This window comes from Drosophila yakuba, chromosome 2R (assembly GCF_016746365.2).
Source record: "Drosophila yakuba strain Tai18E2 chromosome 2R, Prin_Dyak_Tai18E2_2.1, whole genome shotgun sequence".
NCBI lineage: Eukaryota > Metazoa > Arthropoda > Insecta > Diptera > Drosophilidae > Drosophila > Drosophila yakuba.
The window spans coordinates 4,102,444-4,117,903 of record NC_052528.2 but is presented as its reverse complement, the minus strand read 5'-3'; the positions used below and the strand labels follow the sequence as shown (position 1 = coordinate 4,117,903).

At 45.2% G+C, this 15,460-nt stretch overlaps 2 protein-coding genes across 3 annotated transcripts; one reads left to right on the top strand and one right to left on the bottom strand.

Moving 5' to 3' along the window:
• The first annotated feature begins 285 nt into the window (after positions 1-285).
• Positions 286-10,922, top strand: LOC6529227 (remodeling and spacing factor 1). Of its 2 annotated transcripts, none has more exons than XM_002090198.4 (8): positions 286-779; positions 1,340-1,521; positions 1,582-2,025; positions 2,090-5,266; positions 5,727-7,428; positions 7,551-9,129; positions 9,190-9,293; positions 9,782-10,922. In XM_002090198.4, exons 1-8 carry the CDS (start codon positions 545-547, stop codon positions 10,279-10,281), a joined length of 7,923 nt encoding a protein of 2,640 aa, XP_002090234.2. In that variant the 5' UTR covers positions 286-544; the 3' UTR covers positions 10,282-10,922. The 2 variants fall into 2 exon arrangements, with proteins under 2 accessions (XP_002090234.2, XP_039228820.1); XM_039372886.2 differs by lacking the exon at positions 9,782-10,922 and adding an exon at positions 9,358-9,732.
• Positions 10,923-11,813: 891 nt separating this feature from the next.
• LOC6529226 (leucine-rich repeat extensin-like protein 1) lies at positions 11,814-15,332 on the bottom strand. The gene is made up of 3 exons (XM_002090197.4): positions 15,171-15,332; positions 13,022-13,204; positions 11,814-12,886 (listed from the first exon to the last, which is right to left on the bottom strand). Exons 2-3 carry the CDS (start codon positions 13,022-13,024, stop codon positions 11,987-11,989), a joined length of 903 nt encoding a protein of 300 aa, XP_002090233.2. The 5' UTR covers positions 13,025-13,204; positions 15,171-15,332; the 3' UTR covers positions 11,814-11,986.
• Between the last annotated feature and the right edge of the window lie 128 nt (positions 15,333-15,460).

The following is a 15,460-nucleotide window of genomic DNA, read 5'->3' as shown; positions in this document are numbered from 1 at the left end:
TAAATTTTTTGATTAGTTGTTATGTTTTACCAAAAAGTCCCATCGTGGTTTCATATTTAAGAGCTGTTTTATCACAAATCTCTGTAAAATGACTATCTTAAAAATTAAAATGTGTTCTCGAATTGTAAAAAATCAATATCCTTTGGTTCTGTAAAGTAGGATCATTTAGTAAAAAAGCGGAATGCCGACAACTAGTTTGCACATACCAAAAGAATATTAGAAACTAGTTCCCCACAGCATCGGCTGCCAACTCGCTCCAAATACATTGGTGCAATCTGCTGTATTGTCGAAAAGTGAATGCGCGGCCACACTGAAACACACAACAGAAAATAAAGCCTTTTCGCTTGTTTAAAATAGAATTTTAGCCCGTACAAGAGCTGTCTCGCGGCCAGAACTATGCACTCTCGTAGTCTTGCAGTGCCGCGCTTCCAGAGAGCTTGAGCCTTGGACAAATGACTCGTTTTTGCAGTGCCCATTGCGCGGTTTTGCCAGAGTAGTATACAACATCCGAAAATTTTCACCCGTTCTCGGGGACGCATGAAAAATGGCGGCGTCCTCAGCTGCGGCTGCGGCGCCCACCAATCCGATCCCGCTTCCGACGGATTCAATATCGGAGGAGTGCAAGGACGACGACGCCCTCACCTCCACGCTGCACACATGCGCCAACGATCCGGACTTTGCGGTGATTTGCGCCTTCCTGCAGAAATTTTCCAAGGACCTGGGTCTCAGCCTGCCCAACTTCAGGCATCTGCAGGAGTGGTTGACAAACAACAACGAAGGTGAGTGGGCAAGGGAGTGGTGTGATAAATGTGGGGGCTGCTCTTCGCTAAATGAAGTGAAGCCAGGTTTAATGGAAACCAAAGATGCAGGGTTTTCGAATGGGTCTGCTTCAGAGGTTTACCAATGCTTCGCTCCGGAGAGTGCGCTTGGCTGGTGAGAGAGAAAGGGATTACTCAATGGTAGAGAGAGCACTGCGATTTGTTTTCTTCTCAACACAAGCGCAATATACAAAACAAATCTTGAAGGCCTACTTTTACTTGTATTGCCTTTTTCAGAGATGGTAAGTTAATTTGGTTTTGGCACTATTAAACTATTAAACAATAAGAGTTATAATTTTTTCATGGTACATCTGCATTTGAAAACATTTAAGGTTCCGAATGGGAGGGCTGCTGAATATATATTTTTAAAAAAAGAAATATAAATGTTTCGACATTTTGTATTTTTCCTCGTAAGCAACATCAGATACAAAAAGCCTACACTTGCAGAAAATGCCCTTATTATTACTTAGTGCATTTTCGTTGTACATTTCCTAACAAATAATTATAACTCCTCTTTGCAGTTCCTGAGCTAAAGGACTTGCACATAAAGCTGCTCCGTAAGACCCGTAAGACGGTTCATGAGAAAAGTTGGGAGTCAGCCCTCAGCAAATTCTGCTTCGGTTATTCGGTACAAGATGCCTGGGAAATCGAACGTTTCGGTTACAAGAACTCCAGCTTGAAGGTCAAGCTGAGAATATTTCGGGTGAGTGGCCAATTTCGTACAATCTGGTATATATTGCTGAAGGGCTATTTTCCCGTACAGGAACTTCTCGAAAGTCAGTTCGAGCGCAACGCCAAGTTTCGGGCCCACATCCTCACCTTGAATGCAGATACCTTGCGCTCAGAGCCAATTGGAAGGGACCGGTTGGGACACGCCTACTGGCTGACCCAGGATACCGACTGTAACCTGCGAATCTACCAGGAGCATCTAGACGAGGAAATCTGGCAGGTGGTTGCCACAAACCGGGACGAGTTTGTAAATCTTATTGCAAGGCTGCGCGGAAATGAGGTGGTACTTCCTTCGAAGGACATTGGTGAGGCCGATGAGGACACCAGTAGCAGCAACAGTTGTCCTCCAAAACAACCGCCCCCCGAAGAGAAAGAGGATGAAGAAGAAATAGTAGATGGGACCGTAAAAACTGTGCCCAATCTAAAGATTAAACTGCGCTCTCCCGAGCAAGAGGATCAAAAGTCCAAAAGGGTTAAGGTGTGTATGGATGAAGCCAAGGAGTTAAGCATTTTTAGATAAGAATTCATTCTTGATATTTTAGCCACTGCTTATTAACCAGGCCAAGCTTTTAAGAAGCGCTTCCCCGGCCCCAACAAAAAAACGTTCCCTCGAGGACGTAGACAGCAGCCCCACAGCCGCCCAGGAGGAACAGCAAAAGAAGCACCGTCCCACACTGCTGGATACCAAGCGAATCAAAAAGCCAAGTCGCTACGAAAGCACCAAGGATGAAATCGAAGGAGAGTCCGAAGAAGAGGACGGGGAAGAAGAGGACGAGGAGGATTCTGAATTGGATGAGGGTGAGGAAGAGGAAGATATCGATAGCGCGGCGGCGGATATCGAGGAAGATGACGATGAGGAAGATACTGGCGAGACTATAGAGGATCCAACGATCGTGGTGAAGGGACAAGGATCAGGACGAGACTGTGAGGCCATTCCTTATAATTTAATGGACGATAATTTGTGCAATTTCGACTACGAGGATGACTTGGAGGTCGGTGAAGCCATCACAGATCCAATGGTCCATGTCATTGGTCAAGGGTTGGGGACCGACTGTCTCGTGGGAAATAGTAAAAACGAAGCTTCCGAGAAAGAAACGACAACGCACACGTCGGAACCAAAGGCCACGTTTTTTTTTGGCGAGCCCGGATGTCTCAAGCTGAGTCCCATGAAGCAAACATCAAAGTCGGAGGCAAAACGCAGCATTTTCGACAGCTTGAGCGAGGAGAAAGCAAATGGTGAAAGTCAAAAGTGCATGGATAACATACTGCCGCGAAATGGCAGCGAACTCATTAAAACTGTGGGAGATATTGAGGACCATTCAGCTGCAGCTGCAGAAGAGGCTAACATATGCCAAGAAGCTAAAGTAAACAAAATCTCAGATGATCAAATGAAAGAAAAGGAACTCAAACCGGTGGCTACAAGGAATATACAGGAAAGTACAGTAAGCGTGATTGAAAAGAATGAGGAAATCTCTGAAGGTCATACAGAAAGTGAGCCAATAGAAGAAGTGAAGCATACGATAAATGAAGTTTCAGTCAACAATGCAAATGAAAGTGACCAATCATCCTTTCAGACTAAGGAAATGTGCCAAGTTCCAGATGAACTAGGAAATACAAAGGAACGCGTAACAGAAGAATGCGTCCAAGAAAACGGTCCAGTTGAGAAGGATAAGCTTTTAATAAATCATCAGCAAATTTCGAAAAAAGACTTGGACCCTGAATCTAATGAGACAGATTCGCGTGAAGCAATAAGCCATGTATCTAACCAAAATGATTACAAAATAAAATCAGAACAGGAAACGGTAATGGGCGCTAAAGAATCTTTAAAGGAAGTGAAAGATGAAACAGTTAAATCGAAATGTTTAATTGAATCTTTTGCAGAAAAAGCCAACGAAAAAAATAACATGTCTGAACAAGTTAAAACCTTGTTTCAAGATGATCCACCTAAAAATAAATCAAATAGCGAAACGAATACAGTCTGTCTTGAAATTAATAGTGTGCAATCCAAAGGTCCAAGTACATCCGAAATCTTACTTTTCGCAGACAATAACAAATCCAGAGAGATTGATGTTAAATTAAGAACGGGAGGTTCTGGTGAGGATGTTTCAGTACCTAAGCCGTCTACGTTATTAAATCGAAAGCGGCGTCTTAATGACTCTCAGTCCGCTCTGAGAAACTCCACCTCCGAAAGCGAAGTGCAGGAAGAGGAACCGCAAGATGACAATCCAATCCTAAATGATCTAGATGTGGGCGGCAAGCGCATTAAAATGAGACCAAAGACCACTAACGCGGAGGCCAGACGAAAGGTCGAGGTTCAAAAATCGCAGATAGAAGAAACTACTTCGTCCAGCGGAGAAGACGACGCGCGCATTCGGCGAAAGTGTATAGCTCCTCACACTAAACCGAAGCCGACTCTGGAGGAAATTATCGAAAAAAAGTTAAAGAAAACTACAGAGAAGGATTTGCCGGAAACAACGCTTGTAAAAGAAATAGAGAAGTCAACGCATCGGCCCCAGGAAACAAGAGAAGCTACACCTCCCATCAGCTCCTTAAGTCTGCAAAGAAAAACACCGATAACCAAGCCCCTAAAGAAAAATCTCTTGACTCAACTGCAACAGGCGGAGAGTGAAGAAGAGCCCATTCCAAGAAAACGAACAAACAGTGAGACCCTTGGGCCTGCAGTTCCAGCTCCTAGCTCAATTGGTCATCCGGACGATCGTCATCGGAAGCGTCGTAGCAGTGAGGATGCAAATGAGTCGTTTTCTAATGAATCCTCCCCTACTGAAGTACCTACGTCAGCCGTCAGCGAGAAGTTGAAGCGCAACAACGAGCAGGACATACAAGAGGAGGTCGAGGATCCTCTTGCACTGTCTGCAAAGGATGAATCACCTTTAGTTAAAGATCAATCGCCTGCACCGGAGGGATCTGCACGTCGTTCTGGACGCAGAGGTGGAGTTGCTGTCACTCACTCCGAGCTTCCTCAGCCAAAAAGGACTCGAGGTGGGGCCAGGGATAAAATGCAGGCAGAGGTCAATGCCGAGCTGCAGCAGGAATCCGAAGATGATGAAAAAACTTTAAAAATTGGTGCCAAACTAAAATCTGAACCTAAAGACGATCCAGTCCCAGAAAATTCAGAAAATGGGAAGAAGATAGAGGAAAAAACCATCAAAGAAGAACCCATCGAGGAGCCAAAGCCAAGGGTGGGTCGTGGACGAGGGCCGAGAAAAAAGCGTGATGTGGATACTACCAATATCATCGAGACCAACGAATCGGAGACACCTGTGCGCCAATCTAGGCGCATTGCCCAACAGAAGATCAAAGAGGAGGCTGAAAGGCGAAAGCAAGAGGAGGTTGCTCTTCGTACCATGAAACAAGAGCTTAAGAAAAAGAAGAAGGCAGAGAAGGAAGCAGATCCTACTGTACTAGAGCCCTCAGGAGAGGAATCAGAATCTGAGGCTAGCGAGGCGGAGGAGGAGGCCCGTAATAAGAAGAAAAAAAAGTGTCCTGGCAAGGATGGCTGGTCCTCCGATTCAGAGGAACAGCCAGAGAGCGAGGAGGAAGAGGAGGAGCCACCTCACTATGAAACGGATCCCGGTTCGCCACTCTTCCGTTCCGATCACGAATTTTCGCCAGAATCGGAGCTTGAAGACGAGTCTCAAGTGGTACCAATGAAAAGGGCGCGCACCGTACGGAAGGAGAACGCTGATGACCAAGAGGAGGTAAATATTGAAAATGTTAATGAGATTGCATTGTCCCTATAGCCGTTATGCAGATATAATATATAATTTCGAGGAAGGTCGCGTTTCCGACTCTATAAGTAGATATATATAATTAGAATCACTAGCCGAGTTGATCCAGCAGAATCCGTCTTTCGGGAACTGTAATTGTAATTTTAAGAACGAAGATTGCAGTACAAGAGTTCATATTTTCTATTTAACTATTTGAGTAACGGTTATCTGATAGTAGAGGAGGCCGACTACATCGTTTCTTATTTTTTTTTATGAGTCTAGTGCATTAATATTTCTAGCCATACATAGCCGTACATATTATATCTGTTTGCTAGATAGTCTGAAATGGCTCTGCCGACTACCATTGTTATGCTGATTCAGAATCTATGCTCTACCTTCAATGGTCCCTAAAATCGCAAGGCTGTAACATTCTTGCTTTTTTCGTTAACAGGAGGATGCGGAGGAAGCGTGTCAGAAGTGCGGCAAGTCTGACCATCCCGAGTGGATTTTACTCTGCGACACGCTCGCCTGTAACAAAGGATACCACTGCTCCTGCCTCTCACCAGTGCTCTTCTACATTCCTGAGGGCGATTGGCACTGTCCTCCTTGTCAGCAGGAGCAGCTCATAACTGCCCTGGAGAGACAGCTGCAGCAGTACGACACATTGGTAGCTCAAAAGCAACAGGAGCGCATCTTGGCCGAAGAGCAAGCCGAGCGAGAGCGGCAGGAACTAGAAGCTGCCACGATGGCGGCGAAAGACGAAAACTTTAAGACAGAAAATGAAGAGGACGATGACGATAGGGATGATAAGGTGGTCAAGGCTGAAAAGGTAAAGAGGCGTCGCGGAGATGGACGCAGTAATAGGCGAGCTGCCAAGCGAGGCACCAGGCGCCGTCGTGGAAACGAATCCGACTCCAGTCCCGGCAAATCATTAGGCAGTGGCTCTAGATCCGGATCTGGATCTGACTCAAGTAGCGACAATAGCACTAGCTTTTCTGACTCGGACGATGAACCCATATACAAGTTGCGCAAGCGGCGGCAGATCAATGTGAGCTATCGGCTTAACGAGTACGACGACCTTATTAATTCGGCCTTAAAAAAGGAGATGGATGAGGTTGCCGGAGCAGGTAATCTGGGCCGCGGCAAGGACATATCCACCATTATTGAGGCGGATAAGGAAAAGGCACGACGCGATGATCTGCCTACGGAGAACGATGTGAAGGAAAAGGAAGACGGTGAGAAGGAGAAACGAAAAGCAAAATCAAGTGGAACCAGTCCGTCGTCGTCAGAAGACGAAGTTCCCCTCAAACGTAGCAACAAGTTTAAACAACCGCCTGCCAAAAAGAAGGCTCGAAAACTCACCACCCTGGACGTTAGTAGCGAGGAAGATCATGGCAGCGATGAAGATTTTAAAACATCTAGTTACTCGGATGAAGATACCTCACAGTCCGGATCTGGAGACTCAGACTCAAGCTTGGAGGTATACAGGCGTCCCGGTCGAGGAAAAAAGCAGAGAAAGGCTGCCAGGAGAGCGGCACGTGAAAGGCGCAAGGATAGAAAGTTTGTTGTTGAAGAGAGCGACGAAAGCGAAGACGAAGATCAGAAGCGACGGGCTACAAAGTCAAAAAAAAAAAAGGACGATTCTGAATATACAGAAACGGAAACGGAAGATGACGACGATAATGAGTTGTCCGATAACGTAGACAGCGCCGATTTGTGTGACGACACCACTTCTGAGAGCGAAGATGGTGCCTGGAATCCTTCCTCAAAAAAGAAGAAGACGGTGGCTGCTAAGAAGACGAATTCGTCGGATGGCATCGCCAGAAAGTCACCCAAACTAAAGAAGCTAGCCACCCAGGCTGGAAAAAATGCCAAGCGCTTGGAGTACTCTGACGACGACATCAGTGAGAGCGATTTGGAAGAGGATGATGACGAGGAAGATGAAGAGGGTGCACCATTGTCGGGAAAAGGCTCCGGCAAACAACCTCGCTCCCAGCCTCTTAAACCAACGGGATCGACCAGCCTACCAGGCAAGGGGAAAGGAAAAGGCAAGGCCAAAAAGAAAAAACCGTTGTCCTCTGAAGAAGAGGACGGAGCCGCTTCCGACGATCGCACTCGCACCCGTGGGCGCCGATACGCCTATATTGAGGACGGTAAGCAATAAATCAATTACTTTCCAGCTATCATAATGATAATCATTTTTAAATGACTGAAGAAATTATAAAAAAATACGCAATTTTTCCAATATTAATTGGATTTTCATCTCTTAATGTAGACGATGACAGCTCTGACGGCGGCATTAAACCAGGCGTTCATCGGCCGGATACGCCACCTGAGGAGCGTCAAAAATTCATCCAGCGGCAGGAGGAGATAAAGCGTATGCTCGCAGAGAAAAATGCAGAGGGTGCAAAGCTTGTCGCTACCCCACGTCTCACGCCCATTAAACCTGGAGTCACTGCACCGGAAAAGCGCACACCTGGCAAGGCAGCAGGCGGTGATTCGCTTTCCACGGTTCCGCTCTCAGTGATTCGGCAGGCCAAGGTGCTGGACATCGACTACCTGCAACGCAAAGGAGAGACCATCGGAGATCTAGATGATGTGGACGAGTCAGAGCTAGACGACGCTGAGCTGCCCGACGACTTGCCCGAGGACATGGAGGATGCGATTGCACGAATGGTAGAGGAGGAAGAACAGTTCAGCGCGGCAGTGGCAGCTCGGGAGTTACCTGGAGCAGAGGATGTCCTGCGCACTACGCCTTCCAAGTCCAAGCAAACTAGTAGGGTGTTGCCTGAGAGTCTAGCTCAAAACTCCGCGCCTGGTACTTCTGGCTTGCAGGAACCACACCGAAAGCGCCTTCCTATGCCCACCATGCATCCGCCGCTTCTGCGCCATCAGTTTCCAATCTCCGCAGGCCCGTCGCATTCTCCCGCATCTTTGGTTCGCCCTCACGCACCTCTCGGTATGCATCCTATGCTGCAAAGACACCTTTCGCAGACTGTTCACCCACCACAGGCCATGCATCTCCTGCAAAATGCTCTATCCGCTCCTCTTGGTCAGCCGCTCGGGTGTGGTAATTATGGTACCGGCCCCCATTCCGCCCAACACCTGCCTCTGGTCATGTCTATGCCTTCAGCTGCGTCAGCAGCTGCCCATCTTATGCAATCGCCGGTCGCCTCTGCTACAGCGCGTCCAGCCGATACAGTCTCGGGAAGCCCAGCGCCTGATCCGAAACCGAGGGGTAGACGAAAAAAGGTTACACCTCTCAGGGATCAGTTGCAGAAGCAACAAACGGCGGCCGCTGTTACGGCGGCTACTTCCTCAACTACACCGGGATCAGCCCCCTCGGATAAGGCGAAGGGTCAGCCGCTCTTCAAGCCGCACGAGGATGCTGCACCTAACGCTCCTGCTTCCCAAGCCTCTGTGATTACCCGGATGCCGCCGCACCTTCCTTCGGCTCATGGACGAAGTCATGGACCGCCCGGTGGAATATATCCAAGCAGTGCGGAACTGGCCCGATTCTATGGCCAAGTGGCTAGCCAGCAGCCCATCCCCGCCGTCACTGGGCCCCGTTCCCCTTCTTCGTCTTCAGGAACTCCTAGACACCTTTTGCGACCGCAAATGCCACCTGGCTTGCATCCGCCGCACGCATCCCTGCGACCCACATACGGACCACCGCCACCACTTCGAGGATCTGGGTCACCAACTTCCCCTCCAAGTACTACGTCCAACTCAAGGCCGGCTTACCTTCACGGAGCCGAACATCACGGTGGACCCTCTGGGACCCCAATGGGTGGAGTCTTTAGTTCAGGGCCGCCACCAGCGAGACATTCGTCGCCCCTCTTGAACCCCTACAGGTAAGCAAATTGTATTCCTAACAGTTCCCATTAAAACCTTTTTAAAAAAAAATTGTATAGAGCGCCGCCCATTTACGGCAATCCAAGCTACTCGCCTCGTATCGGTGGAGCTCCAGGAACTGGAAGTATGCGCCCTGGATCTGTGGATTATGTTGCTGGACCACGTAAGCATCTAAGTAAAATAACACAAAAAAATATCGCCTCAAATTTTACTTTTTTTCTTTCGAGAATTCATGTTAGAGCAGCGTAAAATAGCAGTATCTCGTTAAAAACCTTTGGCCCTGGTTGTAGCTTAAATTTATTTGTAATATATTTTAAGAGCCCAGCACCATGTGCTTCAGAATTAAAAAATCGATCTTCCGAATGCCAATTATTTATAGACCACTGAACATTGAAGTAGAAAAAAGTAATTAAATAACCAAAATAACCCAATCCAAATGTATTCAATACGTGGTAATTTATTTGAAAATCAAATTAAATATGATTTTACTAGGAATATATTTTAAAATGATTTTATGTAAATTCTTTTTTGTTTAATGATCTAATCAGCATATGTTTTATGAGTATGAGTATACATAAAATTATACTTTCAACGCAAAATAATTCACAAGTGTCGAGTAAAGGAATGGTTTTTCAACTTACAATGTTACAGGTGGATATTCCCCATATGGCTATTATCCCCCGCCTCCACCGCTATCCACAGCACCTGCCCACGCAGCGACACATTCTGTAATTGTAAGTGCTCCGCCCACACTGACGCCAACGAATCACTCGGTTTCCACTCTGACGCATGGAAAGACTCTTCCTCAATCATCCCCAACACAGTCTTCAGGCCCACCACCCGCTGCAGCGCCGCCACCCACAATAACCAGCGAAAGCAGCAGCCACAAGCCACCAATGGCTTCTGTGATAACCAGCAAAAAGCTAACCACTCTGGAGGCGTATCCCATCAGGAAGTCTCCGATTGCTGTTGTGGCCGAGGTAACGGGTCCGTCAGAACCTACCAGATCACCGGCACCCATGGCCGAGGAAGACTCGGGATCAGCCCATGACACGAGAGCTCCACCATCCGCAACAGGAGCAGCAGTCGTGGGAGAGTTCAGTGGGCTGGTAAGCTACTTTAGCTCGCAACAGGATGATTATGACACATAACAAACGCCGGCGGGCGAATTCTTGAAATATGTATATATCGATCGGCTTGTAAAGTATTTTATATTAGAGGTAGAAATCAATTTTGGCAAAACTTTACCAATATAATCTTTGTGTTTAAACTATTATAAAACACACACACAACAACCAGATCAGAATTCTTTTAAAAGATTTCCAAAGATTCTATTAAATCCGCTTTTGGCGATCAGTTAATGTTTTATAGAAGTTGATTAAAACATTTTGATTTTCGTTTGCTTTGTAACGTGACTCCCAACGGATTTCTTTGTTAAATTTAACTTAGTTCCGTTTATGTGCTGTTAAAGCAAGCATCAACTACTTGTAGTATTTTAATTTAGCTGTATATGATTTGAGCCCTAACAGAATAAACGTAAGTTTAAATGATACATACTATTAATATTATAAGAATATAAGATAAATATATGATCATAAATATATATAGTCAATAAATCTATAGTTTGAGTTAATTACCAAATTCTGTAAGTAAACCAGTTATGCAGTGCATACTTAAAAAGATTAAATTGCGTATCCATTATAACGTTAAGAAGATGGTACTAAAATCAAAAATGGACGAAAACATAATGTCCACAATAAAACTATTTATTATTAGTGGAATATATTTAAAATTATATGTTTTCCTATTGTCTTATTAAATCAATTAAAAGAAGAATCTAGCCAATGTTAGAAATAGTTATATTACAAAAGGCCACAAAGAAACCAATATCACAAGGCTAGAACTGTGTACAAAGTCCTTGAAAAAATTAAGAGTTCAGGAGGGAGCGGTAAAGGTGTAAGTTAAAATATATAAATTGTATATATAGCTTCGGGTATACTTGGTCAACATATGCGACAAATAACACCTTGTTTGTGACAATGCTGTGTTTTTTACGGCTTATTTCGGTATTTTCAAAAACGGTAAATTAAAGTCTTTAAGGATCGTTATCTGGCTTAAAAATGCTCGAAAAACCGCCGCCAGCTTATGGGAAAAGCAGCTGGAGAAAGTTACATTTTCTGTGTTCAAAAAGAGTTTTTAAACTTTACGCAAATACCAAAAACAGCCACTTTCACCAATTCGCAGCCATGAGTGTTGTATAAACGCATACAAATTTTAATTAGGGGAATCATTTGAATTTTGCATAGGAGAACAAGCGAAAATTTGAATTTCCAAATAATACCATGCTATTTAAGTCTTCATAATCCGGATTTAATTCACAAGTGTTCATTTTTTATGGTAAGTTAGCTATTTCACATGTTGAATTTTTCTAATATCTTTCTTAAACGATTAAAAAATATCGTTCACTTCTAAGAACTGAAACTGGGCTACTTTTTGCTGATTTCTCTCATAAAACCTGCGTTGAATGGCATTAACGAAAGCTCTTAGCGAAAATATGCCAACGCAGTTATGGCCAACACCTTTGGTCATCTTTGTATAACTTGCCCTGTTGTTGGAATGACTTCGCCAACGCTACTCGAATTTGCTGATCACTGCACCCTCGTCTAACCAAACCGTTTCAATTTGCAGCGGCTGTTCTTACATATTGTTTTATAATTTTTTTTATTAGCTAAAATCTCAACGGGAACTTTGCGTAACAACAAATTTTCAACAACAATGGGCGGCGCACTTGTTAATTTAACAAGCTGTCACCACGCAAGTGGCTCTGGTGCTCTTTTGGATACACCTGATGTCCATTTAGAAGCGGAAACGCTTGGCAGGCACGTTGTACTGGTAGCCCGACTCCACAGGAGCTGGAGCTGGGGCAGAGTAAACTGGAGCTGGTGCAGGAGCAGAGTAAACTGGAGCTGGTGCAGGAGCAGAGTAAACTGGAGCTGGTGCAGGAGCAGAGTAAACTGGAGCTGGTGCAGGAGCAGGAGCAGAGTAAACGGGAGCGGGAGCGGGAGCAGGAGCAGAGTAAACTGGAGCTGGAGCTGGGGCAGAGTAAACTGGAGCGGGCGCCGGAGCCGGAATGTCCTGGACTGGAGGCAAGTACTCAGGAGCTGGAGCAGGAGCAGAATAGACCGGAGCTGGAGCAGGAGCAGAATAAACAGGTACGGCAGCGGGGATGTCTTGAACAGGAGGCAGGTACTCTGAAACGGGTGCGGGTGCGGGAGCGGGAGCGGAGTATACCGGTGCTGGGGCTGGAGCCGAGTAAACAGGAGCAGGCGCAGGAGCCGGAATATCCTGGACTGGAGGCAAGTACTCAGAAGCTGGCGCAGGAGCAGAGTAGACCGGAGCTGGCGCAGGAGCAGAGTAGACCGGAGCTGGCGCAGGAGCAGAGTAGACCGGAGCTGGCGCAGGAGCAGAGTAGACCGGAGCTGGCGCAGGAGCAGAGTATACAGGGGCGGGAGCTGGTATATCCTGAACAGGAGGTAGGTACTCCGAAACAGGCGCGGGTGCCGGAGCCGAGTACACTGGAGCTGGAGCAGGCGCGGATATCACCTCCTGGGCGGGTGGCAGATAAGCCGGGGCTGGGGCTGAGGGGATGTTGAAGATCGGCGTGGGCTTGTTGTAGCTGTAACCACTGCCCAGGTTAAGGTGGGAAACGTCGGCGGAGGCCAAGGCAATGGCGCACACAGCAAAGACGAAGAGTTTCTAAAATAAGCGGAAATTTGGGGGTCATGTTAGCGATCGGGATCTGCGGCATCTTGACGGCTGGCCAAGGTGAGCGGTTAAGCAAGGCCAGCGGCTTTCTTGACCGGAGTTGGGACCAGTGGACAGTTAACTCACCATTGTTGTTTATTTGTTGGTTGGGCCTTTAAAGTTCGTTGGATTTGCTTTGGCAAGCTCTTGTCGCAAGACGCTCAAGCTGAATGATGTCCAACTGCAGATGGGCCCGCACTTTTATACCAAAAGCCAGAAATATTGCTGGATACCTGTCTTCGTGTCTTTGGTGAGGGCATGGCGCTTCTTCTAGCCAAAGAAAGGTAGCCAGTTATGAAGAGAGCAAAGCAGTTATTATTAACCCAGAGGCAGGTGTTGGGGGATCTATACATTTTTTTAAAGTTTTGTTTTTATTTTCTTTCCGAGTTTACGTATACAGCCATTTACAGTCGTTAATTTTCAAGTTTCGAATATTGTTGAGTAAGAATCTCGGAGATAAATCCTCATTAAATTACTATAAATAGGAGTATAGGGATATTTCCACCTAATGTGTAACTAAACCAGTGTCCCATTGCTTAATACGACATTTGGACGTTATTAATCGAATTTAGTTAAGCATGCTTGTAGTTTAAACAATAAACTTTAATTAGGTCGGATTTCGGGAGTGATTTTTCTTAGAGCGAGGAATTTCGCAGATATCCATCAAAAATCAAGGGGAGTTTTCGATAAATTGGAAAACCTATGCTTATGCTAGCTACTAAGGCTAAAATATAAAATACTACTAAAAATACAACCCAAATCCCCTAATTCGAGCATAGGCCAACAAGACACTGGCCGGTCCGACTTCGATGCAAATTTTGAGTGCCCAGCGCGGGGTTAAGACGAGTTCGAGTCTGTTCGCCATCAGCCGCTCGTTGATGTCGGGAGATTTGGACGGGTTTGGCAATGTCAATAGGGCAGCGTGGCCGCGAGACTCCGCCGATGAGCGGCCACGGGACACGCCAACACTCATTTGCATGCGAGGCAGCTGGCCACGCAGCGATTTAAGGGCCTCCGCCGGCTAATGTCAGAGGTCAAGTGATATGCGTTCGCTGCTGCAGTTAGCGGAAATCGGTTTGTTTGGCTATTAGTCGGTGCTAAATACCAAACTACATGCTCGACCAAGCGCTCAAGGATTACCAGCTCGGCTTTTGTAAATACGGACATAAATACACAGGCCTGCGTATGTATGTGAGCTTATTATTTGGAATATGGAATGGGGCTTACCACAGTTATGGGTCGAGTGTAAACCACCCAAGCTGAAGTTGAATGGTTATTATAAGCGCCGCATTCGCTTACGCATTTTCAATTTTTGCTCAATCGTGAGACAACAATTTTCGACCCTGCGACAACTCACTTTAATCGGCCTTCCTGAATACCCTGCTAAATTTTGTTTGATAACTATGCTCAGAAAAAAATATTTTGAAAAGGCATACAAATGGTTGAACAATGTTTTAATGATTTCGTTAAGACCTATTTCGTTTGCGTAAATCCCTGTTTATTGATATTGTAAATTAACTAATCGAAGACCCTGCATATGGTCTAATTTCCAATGCAAAAAAGCTGCATCTGAAAGCATCTGTCACTTAAAGCGAAACCTATTCATGAGACATCGCGAATTTGCTTAGCCTACTTTAAACCACCAGTGTCATATATTTTGTAAGAAAAAAGAAGAAGCTGCAGATGGCCAACAAAACAGGCGTTATCCGTTTTAATAATTCCAATTTAAAACAAGAGAGATTGCTATAGTCGAGTTACTCGACTATTTGATACCCGTTACTCAGCTAGTGGAAGTGCGAAGGAGAGACTTCAACACTGACAGTTGTTGAAAAAATATCAAGCCCCTTTTTCAAAAGCTTTGGGCGATTTGAGGGAGTGGCAATATGGGTCTACAAACTTGCCCTGCGTCTAATAAGCTGTGGTATTGTTTTGAGGTGCATTTTCATTATTAATTCTTTAAAAATAAAATAAGTTAATAAATAATATCTTGAAACATAAAAGAATTATGTTGCGTTTAAATTTTGTTGATAACAGTTTTTGTTCAGCTTTTACAGACCGTTGAAGTTTCAGATAGAGCTGTGAGTAACTGTATGTCTCAGAAGACTGCATGCTGAATCCCAACTTTCTAGCTTTTATACGTAGTTTTAAGTAGTCATGAGATCTCGATCCTGTTACATACTTTTCAACAAATCTAGTATACTCTTTTACTCTACGAGTAACGGGTATAAAAACTCACACAGAAACCAGCATCCAGCTTGGCTTGCACAAAAATGGATTTCCGTCGATACTTTCTGCCCGCGGTCTTACTTAATTAACCAATTAGCTAACCACATCCATAGAAAAATAAATGGAAAATATTTATATTATGCATAGCAAACATATGCCAATTTGGATCGTTGTAGCCGAGAATGCTTTGTTCATCTGAAAATGCGTGAAAATATAAAATAACATATGGATTGCAGACTTTGCTTTAGCGTATGTACATATACATATGCGCAATTTATCAATTTAAATATTGCGCAATAA

Excerpts from the sequence above, each read along its gene's own strand:
- LOC6529227 (XM_002090198.4), top strand. The coding sequence starts at position 545 with ATGGCGGCGTCCTCAGCTGCGGCTGCGGCGCCCACCAATCCGATCCCG. Across the intron at positions 780-1,339 it reads GTTGACAAACAACAACGAAG|TTCCTGAGCTAAAGGACTTG; the intron begins GTGAGTGGGCAA and ends TCCTCTTTGCAG. Across the intron at positions 9,294-9,781 it reads GGATTATGTTGCTGGACCAC|GTGGATATTCCCCATATGGC; the intron begins GTAAGCATCTAA and ends ACAATGTTACAG.